Source organism: Strigops habroptila, chromosome Z (genome assembly GCF_004027225.2).
Source record: "Strigops habroptila isolate Jane chromosome Z, bStrHab1.2.pri, whole genome shotgun sequence".
NCBI lineage: Eukaryota > Metazoa > Chordata > Aves > Psittaciformes > Psittacidae > Strigops > Strigops habroptila.
This window is the reverse complement of record NC_044302.2, coordinates 86178173-86201264: the sequence shown is the minus strand read 5'-3', so window position 1 is coordinate 86201264 and position 23092 is coordinate 86178173. Positions and strand designations below refer to the sequence as shown.

Here is a 23092-nt window from a genome sequence, read left to right as displayed (position 1 = left end):
AGTAACAAGCAATAGGGCAAGAGAAAACGGCCTCAAGCTGCACCAGGGGAGGTTTATATTGGATATTATGAAACATTTCTTCACAGAGAGGGTGATCAGGCACTGGAACAGGCTGCCCAGGGCAGTAGTGGAATCACTGTCCCTGGAAGCGTTTAAAACCCGTGTAGATGAGGCCCTCACTGACATGGTTTAGTGGTGGACTTGGCAGTCCTGGGGTAATGGTTGGACGTGATGATCTTAAAGGTCTTTTCCAACCTAGTCGGCTGTGTGATTCTATACAGGTAAATAGGGGTTTTTCTATAGTGCAGGGCTTTGTACTGCTAATTTTCATGTCTGGAGCAGCAGGCTAGTGTGTTTTCACTATACACCACCAGTACAACAGTGTACCACCCAGTAACAGACCATGTATCAGAAAGTACTGAAGACACTTTAATTAATATTTATTTATTTACTACAAAACTCTGAAATAAGCATTTGGAAAGCTTTTTATTCAATTTTGGACTTAGTGTATGCTGCTGAATAAAAGCACATTTATACAGTTAAAACTGCTTATCCCCACCATAGCCACTTGAGCGGTAACTAAGTTCCTTGTACAGTCCTCTATAAAATCACACGATTCAAACAGACGTTCATACATGTAAAAGCAGCACTTCCAGGTCAGCGCTGATGTAGTTATACAGCTGTGCTCTGTTATTTCACTGCTCTTTTTGCCTATCCACAACACGCAACTCTGGTATGACAACAGCAATTCAACCACTCTGCCTTCAGTCTTCATTCTTCTTGCACTTCAAAGCCTCCTCAGACAGAACTGGGGCAGCTCCCATGAAGGTGCAGAACACAGGTCTTCACGTGCCATGGGGCTTCACCTCCCAGAAGCCGCAAGCAGAGATTCAATATCCTGAATTACTTTGGAAGTTTTTTCCAAAGCCTCCAGGACGCACCCTTCACTGATTTCTTCTGCTTCACTCCAGTTTTCTGGTTTTCTGACAGTAAGACCAGATGGATTGGTTTTTGCAGCAGATGTCCTTTCCAGAACATTGCTATTATCCAATAAAACTAGTGTTATTTTGTTAAGGAAAGAAAAAAAAAATATTCAAACTCTTCCTCCTAATGAGAAAAATATTTGTCCGGATTCCTGTTCATCATTCTGCAAAGTCTCACATTTCATAGCATGGCAATTACATAAAGCTGAGAAATAAGAGTATATTACTTAAAATGTCCACAACATCTATAGAAAATGTCTTTGAGACTTTGATTTATCCAAAAGTTACCTTAAAAAGGAAACTCTATGATGTCACACTGCACATTCAACAGCAAGCACTTTTCATACTAATAAAATTGAATGCTGGCTTGAAGACAATAAGAGTGGCTTTAAGCACAGGGAGTGCAGCACACTTTTTTGAGCTGTCTGAACACAGTGGAGTGAATCTAAGTAATTGAGAAACAGAAAGGTTCTGTGCTGTAACAACAAGCCCCATGGCAACTGCATCATCCTGTTTTCAAGGAAAGACCAGCCTGTGAGTGTTAGCGAAGCTAAGGCAGTGCCCATTAAAGGGCTTCCTTTTTTTGGTGATTTATTTATTTTAGTTTTGTATGCTGCCATTCCTTTTGTTACTGGTGCTGTGATGTAGAAATCAGACAAGCTAAACGATAAAAGGATAAATAAGAAAACAAAAAATGGCTTAATAAGGTAGTCTTAAGAAGTGGGTAAGACAATAAAAGGTGGTAATAGGATAGAGAGCCTTTGATGATCAAACATACAGATTTCAATATTCAGATGAACAACAGAATATAAAACTGAAAAATCTTTACAGCTTTCAGAAAGGATACAGTTAAATCTCTGTATTTTTTCAAGCTCAACATCAGCAGACCTGTCCAAGAAAATAAAGATTGTTTAATGATGTAGTATCATGAAAAGTTCTCTCAATGTATTTTCTACCTCAGATTTTGATTTTTAATACTTTCCAGCAATACTAAAAATTAGATGAGCAAAATCCAAGTGAAAAAAAAAAAAGCTGTATTTTTGTCTTTCATACCACGAGTAAATGGCTGCCATTTGTCAATCAATCATTTGTGTTACCAAAAATCAGGGCTCTGCTCTAAAAATAATCTCTTTGCTATATATATGTATATACAGATAAAATTTTTGTTTCATGAGCTACTGAACCTACTGTAATACCAATAACAAAGTGTAATCATTTTCAGTGATAAAACCCACATTTTTAATACCCGAATATGTTTCTATATGATGTCAGCAGACCTTTGGTCAGATCAGTAGCATGTATTAAAAAGGACAAATGTATTAGCCAGAGATGTTAAGTGTCATTTAGCAGTTCAAAGTACTATTTTGAGCTGCTTGATGCTCTGTTAAAAGACACCTTTCTTAGCCTAGTTTCTCTTTTTCACCTTACTATCTCTGTAACATTAATCCTCCTCTGGCAAAGTCACTATAATTCTGATTTTTAAGTAAGGCAGACAGAAGGGCAATGAAACAAGCTTCACCTCGAACTCAATCTACCTAACTTTTTAAACACTGAAAGAAAAATAAGTGGTCTTAAATTTTTTCTGACCCTTAGAAAATTCAGTCTATAAAATTCACAGATTATAGTCATTTTGAGTTTTATTTTCAACGTTATTTGTAGTTATTTAGGATAAAGATTAATACCAGTTTTCTTCAGTTACAGAGTGTTCAGTATATTCAGGAATCTCCTTCCTTTCATTCAGACTTCTGCACCATTCTATTGCTGTTTTCGTGTACCTGCATTAACATGAAAATTTACAAAAAGTAGTTATTTATATGAGAAATACACTGTAATAATTCAAGCAAAAAAACTGAAGGCATGAAGCAATAGACTTGGATCTGAAAAAAAAACCCAAAACCAACCATGAGTCAAAATCTAACTTTTTCTCTAGGTTCCCTTGCCATTTTTTGATTCCCATTTTTTGTCTAGAATCTCCTTCATATTAAAACCTGTGCTGTGACAGAAAATTGTAACAAAACAGTATGATTTTGTAATGAATAGTGTACAAATGTTAATTTTTGTTTGTGAATATCTCCTTGCTGAAAAGCAGCACAGTAAGCTTCTAATGATTCCCATAATGAGGCTGTAATTAGAGCAAGCAGATTAGAGAAAGCAATCTGCACGCAGATGTCAGTATCTGTAATAAAGCAGAAATTGGATAAAATGCTATCCACTTCTAGGTACCAGTTCTATATAGGACAAGGAGTTTTTCTTTTTTTTTTTTTTCCATCCTTATCCACTGATCTAAGTGCCAAGTTGCAGCTCTACTTACGTTTCTAAAAAGATATTACTGGAATGATCATAATGGAATGATAGCATGCAGAGGTCCCGAGCCATAAAGGTCCTGAATCTTCGCCAGATGAAACAGAGCTTTTATCATTGTGTGTTTGGTGTTACCCCCCTCCCATATATTTTCAGTAAATACCATGTCTTCATATAAAGGATTTGTACAGAATTCCTTTAACTTCAAATTAAGTTACTTATACCTTTCATAGATTCCAGGATGACTTATTGGTATTAGCTGCTGTACCCCATCAGGAGTAGTTAACTTACACCAGCCTACATCTTCATTTACCTTAGAAGGAAAAAATTAGAAGTATTAATTTTCTGCTACAGTCTGAAGAAAAAAAAAAAAAGGCAAGTATAATATGCCAATTTAAGAATTAAGTATCTATGAACATTCCACTTTAAATACTTAATAGTTTGTGTTTTGCTAAGGATAGAATTTGGCTATTCAAGAATACATTACTTCTAGAAAAGTGTGCAGAAATGTTTCCAAATCTGTAGAATATTCAGTTCTTCCTCCTTTTATCATGAATAAGTGTACAGATTTGAGCTAGCTCACATCAGGAAGTTATACTGTATCTCTTGACACACTGTCATATTTATATTTTTTATAATAGAGAGATCCTCAGACACTTTAACATATTTTTGTGTCTTGTCACCTCAGGATAATAAGCAAAGATACAGAAGCAAAAGTCTCAGCAGTCAACCTTGAATCCCACATTGACATAATTTTCTCTGTAGTGCCATTCTGCAAAAATCGACATAATCATTTTACTTCTCTAGTAAGTACATTTAAACACATACATGGAATACCCTATGCACAAGGTTACTTTTCTGAGTAATGTTTCACTATCCATTTACTCAATGATAGGTAATTTGAAATAAAAACCAAATACTCCCTTCTTTGATCAATGTGAGTGACTTCTTGAAAGGATAGTTTCATTTGCCTCCTTAGGCATCAGTTAGGCACTAAAATATTCTTCCTCCTTGTTTCCGGTTAAAATACTGGCAATACAGTAACAGTGGTGTTTGCAGATAGTTCCTATTTTTATTTAGATGACTACACAAGCTTGTGAGACAAACTTCCTCTTGAGCTTCCATAGTCATCTAAATGAAGAATGCTGTGAATGAATCTCTCCAAAGTCTTCAGTTTGTATTTTATAGGCATCAAAACTTTTGTTTCATGTTCTCGTTAGTTTCCTAATAATACTTTTTCATTAAGAGTTTTAAGAGTAGTCACCCCAAAACTCATGAGTTACCTGGATCTTGCTACAGGAAGAGCTGAAATGCCAGACCATATTCAAGGTCACCCCATCCCAAAAAGCAGCATGGACTTTATGATCCGAGTACACAATGAGTCTTCCTATGCTGGGAATAACCTTTTCATACAGCAAAACTGGCAACATTTCTCGTCCATCTGTCTCAGGTACCTAGAGCCAGAGAAATACATTAAAAACTTGAGAAAAGCTTACTTATTTCATTCAGCTATTTGAATCTCTCCCAGATTTCCAATTTACTTGTTTTTCCAGACCACAACCAGATCTCTATCATGCAGTTGCCTTCTGCTTCACAAATAAACATTTACACTGCATGCTACTGGTTCCCCAATATATATCTTCTGATCTTTGAGGATACACTCACTGTTATCCCTCTAGATTATGTCCTATTCCCTATAGCCTGTATAATCAACCTTATAACACTGAAAGATTTATAAATCTTCAGCTACCTACCATTTTCCAACAGCAGAGAGAATAGTTATGAGTTAATGACAGTTTAGTCTTGTAGCAGTACTGAAGTATTCTGAGAAAAAAAAAACAGAAAAGTATTAAGCATTTCATACTTACTATGTCTCCTAAATAGTTGTGATCTTCTATAAGTTTATAGACATACTTAGTGCTAATATGAATTCCTTTAATTTTTATAATGTCATAATAAGTATTATGTGTAATTTTAACTACTGTCCTTTCAAAGTCAGAGGAATTAATGTAACAAAGATAAAGTTACTTCGTTGCCTGAGTAATGATGGAGGATATAGAATATGAATTTCCTGGTACGTCAGGAGGTAGGCTGTTGACCGAATACATCTTCTCTTCCCTCTGCAGTAAAGAGCAGAAAGGAGGTGAGTTAGTTACAGGTATTGTGGCATGAAAACAGCATTAAAAGATTGCAAGATATGAAACTTCTGACCTCCCAGAAAGCAACTATAATCATATTTTTCCCAGAACACCGACAAGTATCTCCTTGAAAAGTATAAATGCACAGTTGTATCCTTCAAGCCTACTTCTGTGGGAAGACACATGCAAGGTTTCCATGCACTCGGTATGGACCAAGAAGTTCTCTTATCAGAGCGTCAACTGTAGTTCATTACTGAGTAACTAGGACCGACTACAAGTCACAGGCTTGGTTCTAAGGGTACAAAGTCAATGCTTAATTCTGCTTCAAAAATACAAAGCACTGCATGAGCCTTCAGAGGATCTGTACTCTGGGGAAGCTTAACAATAGACAGAGAGAGAGGCAAAACCATTTATCCAGCAATGAACAGGTGGTCTGTGGCAAAGCTAGAACAGAACCTGCATCTTCTAGGTTCTGTCTCTATACCATGAAAAAGAACAAGTGCATAAAGATTAACCTCTAATCAGTATATTACAGACTAAATGTCTCTTCTAAATTAGTAAGAAATGGTCATTGTAGAATCTTACTGAAGTGCATACTTGAGCTTGTGAAATATTACAGTGAACAAGACTTATTGCGTCTATGATTTATAAAAATACATTCTGGAGCAGAAAGTATAATCTCATTTTTTTATGACTGATTGCTCAATTCACTACAGACTGCATAGGCAAATTCTTAAAACGAAGAAAACTGCTTAACTTGAATAAATTTGGAAAATATTTTAAAATTTTAAAAGTTTTATACCTTTTTTGTTCCTTTTTGGATTGCATAGTGTATGAAATAATTTCCAAAAAGTGCTCCCTCTGACTTGAGAACTGAGTCATCACCAGGATAGATTTCTATGATGTTTTTCCTACCGTGGATAAATCTGAGAGAAATAACAAGTGTTTTAACAAGTATTTAAAATGCTGTGTCACTACAGAAGCAAAACAGGTTAGTACATTTCAAGAAAGCACTAAGCAGAAATGTATTTTCAACACAACTCCTACATGAAAAACCTTCTACTGTTTCACAAACACCAGAGTGTACCAATTATTTCTTTCAACACAGAACATTAGCATTGCCAGGCTCTTTCTTTAGTCGTGTACATGGCATGCTGGAGTTAAACAAGCTAAGGAAAGCTTTTTTGTGTTGAGGTAGACATCTCACAAGAGCTGTTCATTCTGCTGAGCACAAAATACAGCAATTCTAAAGAGAAAAGTCCAATTTTCTTGGTGGTCCAGCCCTTCCTAGTGTACACAGCGAGCCATCAGACTGAAGGATTCCTTAACAACCTGAAGGTCTTCATTTTCACTGCAGCTGTATGTTTTTCCCTAAGATCAATGGTCTTTCACTTGTGATCATATGGTATCTTAGAAGCCTAAAAGCCATTTAATGGCCCAATTCTGTGACTCTGTGGTTACATGCCTGGACTTTGGTAATGGGGCTTAAAAAACTAAGGTTGGCTAGTCACCATACTTCCAAAGAAATGAGATACAGTACTGAAAAGCTGCTGAGCATTTTATTCAGAAATGAGATGAAAATCTAGGAATTGCACTGAGAAGAACGAAGAACAGGGCAGAAAGATTAAAGCTTTGAAGACTGATTATGTTTTTATCAAAGACTTTTAGATGTTGATAGCAACTGTAGAATTTTCAGGTTTTACAGCAGATTTTAAAGGGCAATTTTAAAAAAGATTTGTGTGGGGTTTTTTTTGTTTTTTTTTTTTTTAACCATATGAACAAAGTCATTTGCCAGGAAAATCCACAGTTTAGCTGCCTGCAACATGTGAATTATGTAGGTCACCAAGACACCAAGACCAAGACAAGTCACCATGCATTTTTAAAGCATGAAATCTTCAGCATCAAAAGGAGCAATGTAATTTGCACAGAAACCAAGCACCACAATTGCCAGTGGGAGCTCCAGCTGTCCAGTAAACCTTTAAGAAATCAGATACAGTGCCTTGAGCAACCTGCCTAGTAGGTGGTGTCCCTGCCCATGGCAGGGGCTTGGAACTAGATGATATTAGGGGCCTTTCTAACCCAAAGCATTCCATGACTCTGTAATCAGATCACTACTTTAAAAGCCTTAAACATGATTTCAGATTGTTTGTTTCAGACATACCCACTTTCAGACCTGGAAATACACTGTACCAGAAAATCTGAAGTCCAATCAACAGCAGAAATGAACACACTTTTACATGAAGATTGTGTGTAATCTCTCAAAGGGTGAGAAAGAGACAAAGTAAGGCATCTTAAAGCTGAATTCTCATGAAGTCTTCCAAAGATGAAACACAAGATCTCCTACATACCTATAAAAAACACCCTGCCACCATACAATTTGAATTAGCTGAGGGCACGAATACTTTTCAGCATCTTCATTCTGAAAGAAGTCACAGAAAGTCCACCTGTATAAAGTACAAGTAGTCCTTCAGTAAGTCTCAAGGTCAGGTTTTTTTCTTTATGTGCTGCTAATAATTTCTATACCAAGAACTTATTAAAGGAAAAGAGACCACATATTTTCAGATTCTTCCGATTCCTCAGTTATCCATATTAGTTACCAAATTAATTTTCTCAAACCTGCAAAGGTTTTTTGTTTTAATTACTTTTAGTGGTACTGACAGAAAGCATATGCCACTGGCACACCTCAGAAGTATTATCTTCTCAAAAATGAAACCACACCAAACAGACCCAAAAACTGTGTTCTTTTTTCAGTATTCTCTTTTTCCTTTACATAGTTACACAGCATGTCAGAAATATAAAAAAAATACTTTTCTCTGGACTAATTACTATATTTCATTAGAGGATACAGAATGTTAGTTTCACAAACTTCATGTCTCAAGAAATTCCTAAAAAAAATAAACCTACTATAGTAAATTTTTAAAAATCTTTTATAGCTATAATTCAGTTATTTTGCTAGATGTTGAAGTTCCAAAGTACAGAATTTCAAAACATGTGTCAACAAAGTAAACAGCTTAAACTACCTGTGTAAGTGTGGGGCTCTGCAGCTGAGCGGCAAAGCTGTAGGTAAATGAGAAGCTGTTTCCTTTGTTCCAGGGTCTATTAAAACATCAGTTTCCATAGAGGGACGGTTGTTTTTCTCACATGTCTGCATTATGTTCTTAGCAGTATATAAGTTATAGCACATTAGTGCCAATGACAAAGGGTATTTCCATTCTTCTGGGTAGGAGGAGACAGACCAACACTGTGTAACCCACGTGTATTCACAAGAGTGATTTGTGTAGAACAAAGGGACTCCATCTGTGTGTCTTTGGTCCTCTGGATTGGTTGGTTCTCTGTATTTACCTTCAGCACAACCTTGATCGTTCTTCTTGCCCTCTATGCTTGTTTGTTTCAATGACATTTCAGCAACATAATTCTTACTTGATTTTCCATAGTGATCTCTAGTTTGATAGTTGCTGTTCTTTTGAGAGGAGCATAGGGATGCTGCAGACGACTGGCTGACTTTGCATAAGAATTCCACTGTGAATTCTTGGTGCAATTCTGACAGGTAAAGGTGAGCATAACCATCTACTGATGAGATCTTCACACTGCCATTGTCTGCCCATCTTGTCAGATCAGCTGTAGCAGGGTCAGGCCATCTAACTTCTAAGATATCCCTGAAAATAATCTAATACAAGAAAAAGGATTGGAATATTCAGCAAGATAAAAATGACCTGCTTCCCAGAAATTACAATGGAGGATTTACATTTCAATGAATTCAGTCCTGCAAGGTGATATATAGCAAGAAACTTTACTCTGCATTTATTTGCATACATGAACTCAAGAAGAGGCAAAATATCTCATCTTCGTATCTGCTTCCTTCTAACAGAGTTCTACGTAGCAATAATGTTTTAATTTAATATGCATTTATAAACTAGTAAGATACATGGCCAAATGACCAGGCACAACTGCCCACAGACAGAAGATACTTCTGTTTCCAACTGCTTCTTAAGAAACACTGAAGAGAAAGCCTAAATTATCTTGATCGTATCTGTTAATGGTACACTTCATGGAAAGTCCACATTAAAACTGTGTACATTAAAACCCCATGTGCTCTGAAATCTTCTATTTATAAAATTAAGATTAGCCTGCAAACTGGCATGTAACATGTATTTATGTGTTCTTACCAAAATGGAAATTTATTGAAAACATTCTGTTGCAGCACCGCAGATGTGGTTACACTGCTACTGCCAGGATGTGGGTAAAACACACCTCCAAAGATGTAAAATATAATTAAGATTCTAGACTTTTAATATACAACATTTGGAAAGTCTCAAAAGAGGAGCCTCATCTTGCTGCTGTAATATTCAAGTGCAGATTGCTGCTTCAATTAGCACTTCCGTTCAAAACAAACAAAAACCATTTTCACAGCAGATGGCCTTGTGCTAGCCCTACAAAAACAAAGCAGCTGATTCTCAACAAAGTACTCCAAACAAGCACTCCATCTACCTCAAACCCCAGATTAAGGCTTTTCCTAAATTGTAGGTTTGGAAAATGCACTAATTACCCTCTGAAACTAGAAACATTCCAAGACAGAGACTGTCTTTCTAACCATCTGCCCTAAAAATTAAGTATTTTCCTCTGTATTGGCCTTATACCTGATCATCACGCAGAAATGGAAACCCTCTCAAATAAGATGTGAAAAAAACCTTAGCAAACGAGTATTCACATTCCTCATCGTTTGTTTTATCTCAATTTAATCAGCTTTGCCACATTTGACTGACCTTTAGTCAAATATGTTTCAGCCCAAATCATACTTTGGCTCAGCACTGGAAAAGCCTGTACTGTAAATACTACTTGCTGTTCTGAACAGGCCATACTACTGTCAACATCCCCCCCTTTAAGCTGTCTAGAGATGTGGATGGTTAGTGTGGCCAAAGCAGAGCCTAAGCAAACCGCAGTACTGTGTGGTTTTGAATTCAGGCATAAGCACAATAACATGGTGGAAGCGTTTTTGTACCCAGTAGCCCAGTAAAAGCACAGTCACTGCTAGTAAAGGCCATAGGCCTTGGGCTAACTGTGTCCTATGGTTACTGTGGGAGGCTCCAAGGCTGGCTCATTAGGCTCGTTACCGCCTTGTTATGGGAACATGCTGAGTGAACTGGAGCTTGGTAATTGTTATCTTGCTATAATGGATTGCTGAGCGTGGGAAGTAGCAAAAGCCTTGAGCACATGGGCCCTAGTTGAAAACAGAGGGCACAGAACAATAAACTAGCAGTGAATTACCAAAGAAGTACAATCCGAAGAGCTACAAAAAACCTGCTTTTGCTTTAAGAAAAACAGCAGTTGATGAACAGTTCCTGTGGGCTAGGAAAGTCATCCCCAACGTCCTGAAGCAGGCTGTCACAGTGAAAGCTCTAAGTTAGGAAATGTCTAGAAACCATCTTCCAGAAGATGCTGGCCTGGGGGAGAGTGGAGGGTGACCCACAAATGCTAGTGACAGAGCATCAGCCTACTGCTCAGTATGTAGTGATACTGACTCTGTTTTCAGCAGCTAAACGTTAGCATGAAGTGTGCTACTAATGAAGTTTTAACACTCGCCTGCTTTATCCATAGTCTTAAGACCCACACCACAGCGCGCATGCACATGTGTTCCATGGGAACCCAGACCGGGGCTCCTACAAACGGTAATGGGGGTCTCTGGATGTACCTCAGCCTGACCTGGAGTAGCCACTCCCACAGTGACACTGCCCCTGCCCTCCTGCAAGCCCCGCACTCACAGAGGTGCTGCAGTGGGGAAACAATGGGATGCTGAATGTGACAGCTCTCAGAAAACACTGCCCAATGTCACCTGGTCTTCCCTGGCAGGTTTTGAGTCCAGGAAAGCGATGATATCTAAACCACCTCATTCCGGCATGTGTAAAAACCCCTAGGTTTTAGTCTTACTATGAGTAAACGAACCCTTTGGTGCTTAGCTACAAAGGATGTGCATAAATAGAGGACTAAGTAACAGCTAAAACTGTAGTTCAAAACGGCAGTATTCTAAAGTTGACAACTGCATCCACCTGACTGTCCTCTGTACATCATCAAGGCCTGTGCTCATCATACACACGCATGTAAAGTTACTTAAGTCCACCTCGTCAGGCTGCTAGGGAAGTCCATTGTACAACAGCATTACATGTGTAACTCTCACCTTTTTTCTCTCTGGAGGTATAACATGTGAAGGTAAGTATGGGCGAGAAGAGAACTTGTTCCGGAAATCTAGAGCTCGTAGAAGTCTTTCCTGTTGATGAGGAAAAACAAAACCAAACCAAAACAAGCCTGTTACAAGTTTTTCTACACAGTGATGAAGTTTAAACCTGATTTTATCCCTTCTGTTCTGCAGCAGAGGTTGAAAGATCCCCTCCACGTCCCACAGAGGAACAATGCTGTGGAGCAGAGGGAACCGGACCCCGGGCACCCCGCACCATGGCTGCTCCCCAGCACCCGCGCCCGCCCGCACAGCAGCGCAGGGCAGAACCCAGGGGGAGCTCCTAGAAGGCACCTCTGCAAACCGGCCCGGCGCACAGGGGCGCGACTCCGGCGTACCCGGTGCGCGCTGCGGACGAAGGCGGTCCGCTGGCGGGTGGTCCGAGCCGGCTGCAGCGGGTGGGCAGCGGCGGGCGGCGCCGCCTCCTGCCGGTACTCGCAGCCGCAGGGCGACAGCAGCAGGCGGTCCCCCCCCGCGTAGTGCAGCTCCGCCGAGTCGTCCTCATACAGCACCATCAGCCACTCCGCCATGGCCGCGCCGACCCGCAGCCGCACCAGCGGCACAGCAGACCCGAGCCCGCGGCTGCCGCCTCCGCCGGGCGGGAAGCGGGGGATGGGGCGTGGCGCCGGCGGCTGCCCCTGGTAACCGGCCGCACACGGGGCCTCGGTGGGGTCGCTGCGTGCTCCTGCCTGCAGGGCACCGGGCGGAAGCGGGAGCCGGTTGTGCGCACGGCCGTAGAACAAGCTGGGTGGGAATGCACGCGGTGTCTTTTCAACTTGTTCGGGTTTGTTGTTGTCTGCTGGAAACACGGATGTGTTTTTTGCTGCTCCAGACATGAAAATTAGCAGTACGAAGGCCTACACTACAGAAAAAACCCTATTTACCTGTATAGAATCATAGAATCAACTAGTTTGGAAAAGACTTCTAAGATCATCAAATCCAACCTTTAACCCGGGACTGCCAAGTCCACCACTAAACCATGTCACTGAGGGCCTCATCTACACGGTTTTTAAACACTTCAGGGATAGTGATTACACCACTGCCCTGGGCAGCCTGTTCCAGTGCCTGATCACCCTCCCTGTGAAGAAATGTTTCATAATATCCTATATAAACGTCCCCTGGTGCAGCTTGAGGCCATTTCTCTCATCCTATCTCTTGTTACTTTGGAGAAAAGACTGACCGCCGCCTCACTACAATCTCCTTTCAGGCAGCTGTAGACAGCAATAAGGTCCCCCCTGAGCCTTGCCTTCTCCAGATTAAACACTCCCAGGTCCCTCAGCCATTCCTCATCACACATGTGCTCCAGACCCTTCACCAGCTCCGTTGCCCTTCTCTGGCCCCGCTCCAGCACCTCAATGCCCCTCTTGTAGTGAGGGGCCCAGAACTGAACACAGGATTCGAGGTGCAGCCTCACCAGTGCCCAGTGCAGGGGGATGATCACTGCCCTGGCCCTGCTGCCACACTATTGCTGATACGGGCCAGGATGCTGTTGGCCTTCTTGGCTGCCTGGGCACAAGCTGGATCATGTTCAGCTCCATCAGTCAGCACCCACAGGTCCTTTTCTGCTGGGACCTGTACCTGTGCTTTAAGATACACCTCATCCAGCAGGCGCACTCGCACACAGCAAGGCTACCTGGAGGACAGCACCAGCAGCACACTCCTGACTCCCCATGTAGCACACCAGCTGCTGTACAAGACGGTGTTCTCTTCTTGCCTTCCCACAGGAGCACCTCTGGAAAACTAGGAGGCCAACGGCCAATCTGCCACATATCCCAAAGACAGGTTATAGGTAAGTAACTGTCTGGTGGCTGCTCCTCTGCATGTATGTGTTCACAGGGCAGGGAAATCTAACAGGTATCTGTGTACGCAGAACTGGGTTGCAGAAGCCCTAGCTGAATGGACTGAAAGATTAACTTCCCAAAGGCCAGTTTAAAAATTATGCCTAGTTGCCTTTTTGGAAGAAATACACAGCTCTCTTCCTCGCCCCCTATTTACAGTGTAATCAAAGCTGTTGTGAGTGGCTTGACGGTTTACAGTTAAGTGACACATTTTTTTTCTGATGTGTGAAGCTTGATCATGTGCTTGAATTTGGAGGCAAAGTCAGTTTCTTTTCAGAATCAGTGCTAAGGAAGTTTGCTTCACTTCTCTCCTGAAGTTTGCTTTCCATACTTCCATGCCTTCACTGGCTTACCACTGTGTCACAAAGAAAAGAAATCTTTTTAAGGGTTGTTTATCTGCAAGGTATTGTTCAGAAACTTGCAGATGAGGAACACTTTCACACAGTGCACTTGAAAATTCAAGTGAAATCATCTTTAAACCTCTCAAGACTCATCTCTCTCATGCACAGCCCTACCGGCAGTTAAAAGCAGGCAGTCAAGCAGCAAATGGTGATTATGATGGTGCAAAACCTGCTGCTGGCTTTGCTCTCTCACATCTCATTCCACCATCACTAATCTACGTTAGACTCCTGTGAGGCTTAAGACAAGTAAGGATGATTGTCAAGTGTTTAAGGCCAAGATTATCCTGTCTTCGTTACACAGCAGGGCAGTTAAAACCAAATTTTTCTGCAGTATGGGCTTAAAAACTCTTACCAAGCTTCCTATGTGCAGAGACCACCATCATCTCCACTACTTTGAACAGAAGTGTCACTTTATTTGTCAGCATTGCCGGTGGAGTTACCAACATTTTTGTACAGGATGACTTGTCCTATTTCTTACCTACAGGTAAAACACACTGTCTCCACAAGCTGACAGGGTATACAACTGGAGTCCGACAGCTACATTACAGACAAAAAGACACACTACAAAAGATGCAAAACTAAAACACAAAGTGGAGTCCCTTGAAGACACTATTAGTTTACCATAATGGATGTATGAATACTTGTTCCTTGGGACTTCAAGTTCTGAGTAAATATGTTTTCCCTAAGACATCTGCTTGTAAAGTCAGTGGAAGTCTGACCTGTATTTGGATTCAAATTTTTGTATGAAAAACACGCTAAACCTTTGAGAATGCGTATGTGAAAATAATGTAATTTAGTTTTCACTTTTCTAGATTCTGGATTTTATTCTAGAGACTTTGAAATGCTAATATAGTTCTTATGACCATACTGCTCTTTGATAAATTTTATTTTTCCAATGAGTATTAAAAGATAATACTCCTATTTTTCTATAGACAGTTGCAGATAGTATTAGGTGAAGGGGAGACAGAAGAAGGACCAAAAAAAACCCTTTTTTTTTTTTTTAAGCAAAAAATGAAGTGAAATTATACGAAAGGAAACAAAGCTGGTTAAGTTTTATTTTCCAAAACCCCAACCTAAATAAGTATGTTAAAGGAACATAAAGAAAACAGTCAGTGCTCACTCTTAGCAGATGCACAAGTTATTTAATCAAACAAGTAACGGTGAAATATTACCAGAATTATTTACATGCATATTTACAACATGTGTTCTTTATAGTTGCTAACTTTTGGGAAATATTTCCTTTTTTTTTTTTTTTTTTTTTTTTTTTTTTTTTTTTTGGTAAGGAGTTCTACTCAATCTAACCAGTAACAGATAACAGGAAACAGTACAACTGAGTTTGGCAACAACAATAACAGAGTATCCTAGGAAAGATAACATGATTATATGGGGTCAAAAGAAGAGCAGTTGGCTTCAGAATGTTGACATTAATGAAACACGTGAATTTACTCCAACTACAAAATTAAACTACATAAAATTAGAAGAATAAAGTAAGTTAGAAGAGTTACCAGAAGGTTAGACATGTTAGATACATTGAAAAGAAAACCAAAACTCTATATTGAGCACTGCACAAACTCTTGAGAAGCATGGGTTAAAACATAACTACATTTGTATACTCTTGAATAACACAGCAAATTAAAGGATAGGTTTTACTTGTAGAAGTTTAAAATAAGCTTATCTAAACCAAAGACCTTGAAAGCACCCAACTTCCAAAATACTGCTTGCTTTCTCACCTATCAACATAGAACGTGTTTGTACCAGGGGGAAAAAAAAACCAAACCAAAAATATCTGGACCGCACCCGTACAGGTTTTGGGAAAGAAAAAACTGGGAAATAAACAAAACACCGCACCCCCCCCCCCCCCCCAACCCCCACAAATCACTTCTCATGGCTGTAATCTACAGGGGAAAAAAATAAAATAAAGAAAACCCTACCCAAAACCCAACTGTATTTGGATCATGCTTTTTTTAGGGGGAAAAGAAAAAAAAGGTGGGTATCTTTAAAAAGGATGACTAAATCCCAAGGTATACTGGAACAAGCAAGAAAGCAGTTAAAATCAGATCAAGTTATTCTTCCCCTTTTCTCCTCAAGTGAAATTTTATGGAATAATTCCCCATTAGATTGTAATTTCAGTTATGATAATTTTAAAATCATTTTTATTGCAGCCAAAACATTGTTCATATACCTGTACATAAAATAAACTATGATTATATACACAACATTTTAAGATACAGGGCATGAGTTTACAATTTTTGGCAGTTTCTGTTAATGAAAATTGTGTAACTTTAGTACTTGGAGAAACTCAAGCTCCCTGTTTTGGTACAAATGTTTTTATCCCCATGAATTCTAACCATAAAGTGGCTTAATAAACTAACATTAATGTGTAACATCTCACTATTTTCTTGTATGTTCTGATTCTAGACAGAATTTTTCATACGCCTCTTCAATTTCTGGATCCATCTCGTCATCGATGTCATCAAAATACCTAAAAAAAAGAAAAAAAAATAGAAAAAAGAAAAAAAAAATAATTAAATCACCGAAGATGTTAAGTACAGCTTTTCAGAAACATTTATGTAGATGTCAAAAATAAAACACGTCTTTATAAATAGCTGTTAACTATGACATTTTCCTAAAGGGGATGAAGAGGAAAAAAACATGGGTACTAGGAAAACAAGTAAACAGAAACCTCAAAGCAGCATGGATATAGTACAAATAGTGACAGTGCTTGTCACCATTTTGGATCATCTCACGCTGTCCACAGTTTAAAAACAGAAATAGTTTAGAATAGTTTAAAACCAGAATAGAATAGAGATGAAAGTGCAATAGTGTTATCCATGCTTCATAAAATTTAATAATGCATCTGTACTGATCTATTTGCAAAAAACCATAATTAGCATCATATTAGCATATTTTTTGGTTGGTCACCATCCTAGTTCAAATACTGCATCCACCGCCGTGGTTGCACATTAGTCAAAGAATCTGTTTATATAAAAAACCTGCATTCCTTTTTGTTGATACATGAAAGAAGGCAACCTTAATTCCAAACGAATACTGAATAACTATTGAAGGAATACTTCTTACCCCAAGGAAAGAAATGTAACAAACTCCTTCCTTTGAGAGACTGAACATTCTGTAATCATCTCTAGCTGGGATGTATATTCGCATCAATCAAGTGAATTCAGTTTGTCTCACTACCAACACTTGAAAGTCTGCTGCTTCATTTTGCTTGCAAATTTATTTATTTTATTTTTTTAATGCAGGAAAGAGTTTGTTTGTACATGTATATGAATATCTGAATTCTAATTACCCTGCTCAGTTGGATAAATATAAAATGTTTCAAATTCGTGTGATTACAAAACAGCTAACCTCCATTGTAGAGCTAACTAATAATTATTTAGTTTTATTTTTGGCAAGACTGGATTCCTGAGTCTGCAGTTAAAAGAACTAGTATTAAAAAAAAAAAAAAAAAAAAAAAAAAAAAAAAAAGAGAGAGAGAAATTATCACTCAAAACCAAAACATACGGATCTCCAGGTCCTGGCAGAAATGTTCCATTTTCTTCATATTCTGGAAAAAAATCCTCTCTTTCAAGCAGCTCTTGGTATTTTTCTTGATAATCTGACAAAGCAAAAATGAGATTGAATAATATGTAAAACTAGTCCTCTAAAGTACCATACATCTGTATGGTTTGAAAATAACCTATTTAATGAAACCATAAATGGTATGAGACGTTTTTATAAAAAAATCTCCTGCTACTGTGTTTCTCAGGATATGAATCGACCTTTGAGAATGATAGGTAACTTCCCAGTACAGATGTCTACCTCAAATGATTTCATGCCACACTGTGCTCAGATTACAGAAAATAAGGAAACCAAGGAAGAAACAAACCTTTTTGCTACTAACAGCAAACAAAAAAGGACTTGAAGATTTCTGGCTTTCTGGAGAGATCAAGTGCTGAGGACTATGGCACAAATTCTTCTGAATGACAGGAACTCAAATACATACTCTCCATTTCAAACATTTATTTTCTTTTAATGCAGAATAAGGCATGGGGTACACGAAGTCAGAAACTCAGACATAATTTTGTCTTTTAATTTGAATGGGCTTCAGAAATTCAAAGAACAACTTTTTATGTACTTCAGCAGGACAGAATTGATTACAACTTTTTAAAGATGGAGAAGAAAGGTATGCTAAGCTGGTGACATACCTGGATCCGCTGCAGTGAAAGGAACACCCTCAGAAGTATAAAATGTTGGCTCATTCTAAGAATAAAGTTACACAGAAAGTTACATGTATTCAGAGAGGCAGCTTTGTAGTTTTCAACAATGTGACTGTCTATGAATCAAATTAAATTCACATTAAATTAAGGAACTGAAGTGTCTGTATGTTCTTACCATAAAATAGTTAGGGTCATTTTCAGGGGTAGCTTCTGTATGTGCAGAAGTTCCATGAACTCTACCCCAGTTACTTGATCGCAGTTCTACTAGTTTCAGAAGCATATGTTTCACATCTCTGAAATAAAAAAAGCAGCACTACAAAAGTTAGAATGTTTTGTGCTAAGCAGGAAATTGGGCTTCTCATATCTCACAAATACTACACAGTTAAATTCCCTCCCAAAAGCTCTAAAAAGGACAAAAGCTGGTCCAGTCTACAGATAATTTTGAGTTAATTTTTTTCCCCTGTAAGTCTAGGTGCTTTATGTGTCAATTATAAGACTCTCACCCTCTCCACTTCCTCTGTGGTGAAGTAGGGAGCCCATATGAAACAGAAATTGCTATAGTTTTTATCAAGATACCAAACCTGCAGCACAAGTTTTTCTGATAAAAGGACTGTACTAGGAAAAACAGGCAGATGATCTTCAAATTGTATTTAATAATCTAATTTACGCTCCTAACCTTAGCCCTCTTAATCACACTGTAATTTTGCAGTCAACAGTGACAAGTAATGTCTCCAATACATTAGGTATCACGAGTCATTTCACCCCTAAAATAAGAGAAATTCCTTTCTTATTTTAAGCAAGTCCATGGAGAAGACTCTCATTAAGGAATAAATAAAATCTTCACTTGTTTTCTCTATTAAAGAAAGTTTGTGCTTCTGTGTCTTTGAAGTCTCTGCTTGTGCTCTCAATTTTCTGAAGTAAAATTTTCCTCATCCTCCCTGGGGACAGCTCAATTAAAACCCACAGATGCTATAAGCTACCTGTTGGTCTCCCTCCATATGGCAAGAGATCAGGTCACAGTGCCTGGACCCTCTATAGGTTTTTAGTGAGTTTGCAAGAAGCTGAGGATGAAGTACAACAGAATCAGATAACCTCATCCATGCAGTTGATACCACTCATTTTTCCCCAGCCTGCAGTAAGACCGTGCTCTCCAGAAAAAACAAAACAAAACTAAGTTTCACTTTGCCTTTACATTTATAGTTATTTTTATATATTTAATACTGTTAAAATAATGTTTAAAAGTATAAACTATGAGATATAATCACTGTTGTTTCCTTATATATATATACTTGCTCTTAGAAACTAAAGCAATTAGGAAAGATTTCAAGATCTAAAAGGTTAAAAAAAAAAGTAATTAAAAAAATCATTACTGTGGACACACATACCTACCAAAATATAAAATACAAAATTTATAAAAACCCAACAACCTCCCCAAACCTCCTCAATTGAGAAATACTTGATTTTCTACATTAGAAGTAACCCAAACATGCCCTTCCTTCTCATAAATAGAAGTTTTAAAAATGTTTTGGATGTGTTGTTCATTATTCTTGAAGATTTTTAAGGTGTTCTGTTTAATATAAAAACAAAACACTGCACATAAATTTATCTTCTCACCTGCTACAGTTTGCATCCAACACAACATTTTCAATTCTCTGAATAATTTCCTCCATATCACTTTTTCCTTTTTCTTTCCAGGCATCTTCTAAAACTGAGCCTGTCAACTAAAGACATGGGATTAGTTTTGGGTTTTTTTGTTTTGTTTTTTTTTTTTTTTTTTTTTTTTTTAAATTACGAAACATTAATAAACTGTCAACAGAACAGATTCTGTAACAATTCATGATGTTTAGATGCACTGAGTGACTACTTGAGGACTGACATTCCCAATTGCCAACATCTGTTTGCTAAACAGATTAACAGACCTTGTAAATAGTTTATTTTAGATTACAGGCAGTATGGTAGCTCTATGTCCAATGTTTATGTCACCTAGAAGTTCACAACCACGTCTCTCCTTTCAGTCTTGAAATACGATTTGAAACAACTCTTCAATGACATTTGCCAGATCTTACTTAAGTATATGCTATAAAAAAAAGAAGACCTTATTTTTGCAGATAATGCCACTAGCTTACCTGAGAATAATGAACAGTTTAATAAACTTTAGAAACACTTCAGTCAACTTAGCTAGCATCACACATGCCAGAGAATTTCATCTGAGTATATATGAGGAGCCAGGAATTACCTCATTAAGCCAGCCTGAATTTTAATCCATAGAATCTGTGAGGCTGAAGCTGCTGCTGAGAGAGTTTTAGCAGCAGATAGTCTAGAACTGCTGTGGATGAAAGCCTTTTCTGTTAAAAATAGGTACTTTGCTGCCCAGTAATTGCACAGTAGGAGTTAAATCACAAGAAAAATAATTTGCCTTTATGATCAAAGTTATAGCAATTCCTGATCTACTCAGCATAAATACTACACTTTCCAAAATGCTTGGCAAGGCACCTGATGATACAAAGGCATAAAATGCAAAGATAAAAGCAAGCATCTTGGTCAGCATTTGTTTGGTATTCCAAATTTTCCACTGCAGTCCTACCTTGATCCTAGACAATTAGATAATAGCACCAAGGAGGTTTAATTAAAAATAAACATACTGCAAACCAAACAGGTAGAACACCTGTACCTATCATTATATTAAATGTAAAAGACAACAGGAGACATTTACTGCTTCAACAGTGAAGCCAAGGGGTTGGACTAGGTGATCTCCAGAGACCCCTTCCAACCCTAACAATTCTGTGATTCTGTGTGACTCTGTTTCATGAGGTAGCCCAATCTAGCTACACATATACTCTAACATTTTTAGGTACTGTAAGACACCAGAAAACACTTGCATCAAAAAACCCCAAAACAACTGTGTTCTGTAACACCTTTTAGATTAGTACTGTGTCATAAAATAATTTAGATTGCTGTTTTTTATTTTTGAATGGATGCTGTGAAGTCAAGTAAATATTCCAAGAACACTGACAGAAATAGCAAGACCTCCACCTTCGTTTGAGAACGATTATAAAAAACAGCAGCACTGGAAAGCCTCCTAATTTGTGTCCTACCTTTTTGGAAGGTCCTTCAATGGCCCTTGCCTCAGGGAAGCACTGCCAACATAAGGATTGACCAGAGGAGGTACTGTGCTCGTTGAACACAACCTCACATTTTTGCTTTGAAGCAACCTGTTCCAACATTCAAACTTCAAATGAAAGGTTTAAATTGGAAGATGTAAAACCTCTCTTCCCTATTCAACATATTAAAAGAAGCTGCCAGAATTGAAATTCAAGATAAAAGAGTGAAAAATAGTGGAGTGGGAAGAAGAGGGAAGAATGAGGAAAAAGCAATTAAACAATCAACCACCCTCCCCTTCCCCACCTTGAAACTAAAGTCCAAAAAAATGCTGTTTAGCTTTCAACTTTCATTCCTATAATAGTGTTTTCCCAACTATGAATATAACCATGGCTAGCAAAGAGAAAAGTTTCTCCCTGCATAGAGACTACCATTTTTTTAAGGAAAAATTTAAGAGCAAAGAGGTTTGTTTTCATCATGAAAGAGGAATATATTTGTTTGTGCAGTGGCAATGATACAGACAACACAGTATGAAATAACTGGTATCAAGAACCTTTTGCCACAAAAAGTGGCAGATGCTAACTACTGAGCATCCTTCAGAACAGAGAACATATCCTAAACCCCACAATTCATTCAAATTGGTTACAGTTTTCTCCCACACCAGAAACAGCAAAAGGAGACCTGAAGTGACTGCTTACTCCTCTGCATCTTGGCTTCAGTTCTATTGCTCTTGTATGTACAGGAACAGCCTTGCATTTTACTTTTAGAGCTTATGCTACTTTTTTGTTGGCTCAATTTCATAATAGTACTAAGCGAAAAAAACCCAGCAAACAAGTACAGCTTCCTCTGTTAATGATGTAATGCATAAAACCCTATAAACACTTCCTCATTTGCAGTTTTCCCCACTGCTTCCAAAGGTAGGAAGGTTAAAAAACTTGATTATTTTTTCTTTTAAAACTACTGGCTCACCTTCAGCAGTTTCACTGCACATATCAGATTACTGTCCACAGGATTAGAGAAGAGCGCATTTAGTAATTCCCGAAGGCCTTCCTGAAGAATTTCTGCTCTCATTACCTGTCCTTTTGTTCCTTTAATCTGCAAAAAAACCCCCAACAACAACAAGTTTAGAAGACTTCAGTTTTAGGAACCAATTTAGGCACATTTTCTCTCTTGAATGCTGTATGATTTGGTTCGTGATCAACATAGTTGAGCGCTTTAATTGGAAGAATATGCCAAATACTGTAACTGTTTTAGAACACAGACTTTGAGAACACCTTACAATTCTGACATATACTTAACAATGCATGCCTAGCATTTTATTTGCTGGTAAATTGCTAAGAAAAGCTACCAAATGCCTGGCAAATGGCCCACAAAATCCCAGAACCCCATGACTCTTTCCCATGCTACAATATGTATTCTCTACGGCTGTAGTGGCTTGCTTCTGGAAGGTGCTCATTATGTATTTAAGAAAGTACAGAAAATGGTTTAAAAAATAAATTGTACATTCCACAGAACTGGACAACTCCTCCTCCCCAAAGCCCTCTGCAAATTTTCCTGTTTACTTCTAGCAAGTGAAAAGCAGATTTCAAGGCCTACGTGCAAACAGAAATGGAAAAGTCACACATTTATTTTCTTTTCTCATGCCAGCAGAACATTTTTTATATTGTTTGCTTAAATCAAACTGTTGAAACAATCCTGCTAAAAATATATTTATGTACACTATGGCAGTGATCTTACTGAACTCACAAGAGTCAAAGAAGCTGTAAGTGTACATAAACTTTTTTGTATGTATTATAGATAAAAACCCCCCTCAACCTAAATACAAGATTACATGCTTAATGCATAACCCAAAGGCTCAACCTTCAGAAGAAGTATCTTTAATGGCCTGC

General features: G+C 38.2%; 2 protein-coding genes across 4 annotated transcripts in view; both read right to left on the bottom strand.

Moving 5' to 3' along the window:
• Positions 1-419: 419 nt before the first annotated feature.
• On the bottom strand, positions 420-12245 carry CZH5orf34 (chromosome Z C5orf34 homolog). Of its 2 annotated transcripts, XM_030512134.1 has the most exons (11): positions 11990-12245; positions 11595-11684; positions 8443-9089; positions 6225-6348; positions 5313-5404; positions 5039-5108; positions 4568-4738; positions 3509-3597; positions 2666-2758; positions 1831-1871; positions 420-1056 (listed from the first exon to the last, which is right to left on the bottom strand). In XM_030512134.1, the coding sequence occupies exons 1-11, from the start codon at positions 12179-12181 to the stop codon at positions 863-865; spliced, it is 1803 nt and encodes a 600-aa protein (XP_030367994.1). In that variant the 5' UTR covers positions 12182-12245; the 3' UTR covers positions 420-862. The 2 variants fall into 2 exon arrangements, with proteins under 2 accessions (XP_030367994.1, XP_030367995.1); XM_030512135.1 differs by lacking the exons at positions 420-1056; positions 1831-1871; positions 2666-2758 and adding an exon at positions 7771-7866 and having other exon boundaries at positions 2816-3597.
• Positions 12246-14923: 2678 nt separating this feature from the next.
• Positions 14924-23092, bottom strand: part of PAIP1 (poly(A) binding protein interacting protein 1) — a 28319-nt gene continuing 20150 nt past the window's right edge. For both annotated transcript variants that reach the window (XM_030512133.1, XM_030512132.1), the window contains 6 exons: positions 22173-22298; positions 19719-19825; positions 18280-18397; positions 18093-18147; positions 17410-17503; positions 14924-16372 (listed from right to left, as the gene is read on the bottom strand). In XM_030512133.1, the coding sequence (XP_030367993.1) occupies positions 16282-16372; positions 17410-17503; positions 18093-18147; positions 18280-18397; positions 19719-19825; positions 22173-22298 (591 nt within the window). In that variant the 3' untranslated portion in view covers positions 14924-16281. The remainder of the gene's footprint in view (positions 16373-17409; positions 17504-18092; positions 18148-18279; positions 18398-19718; positions 19826-22172; positions 22299-23092) is intronic.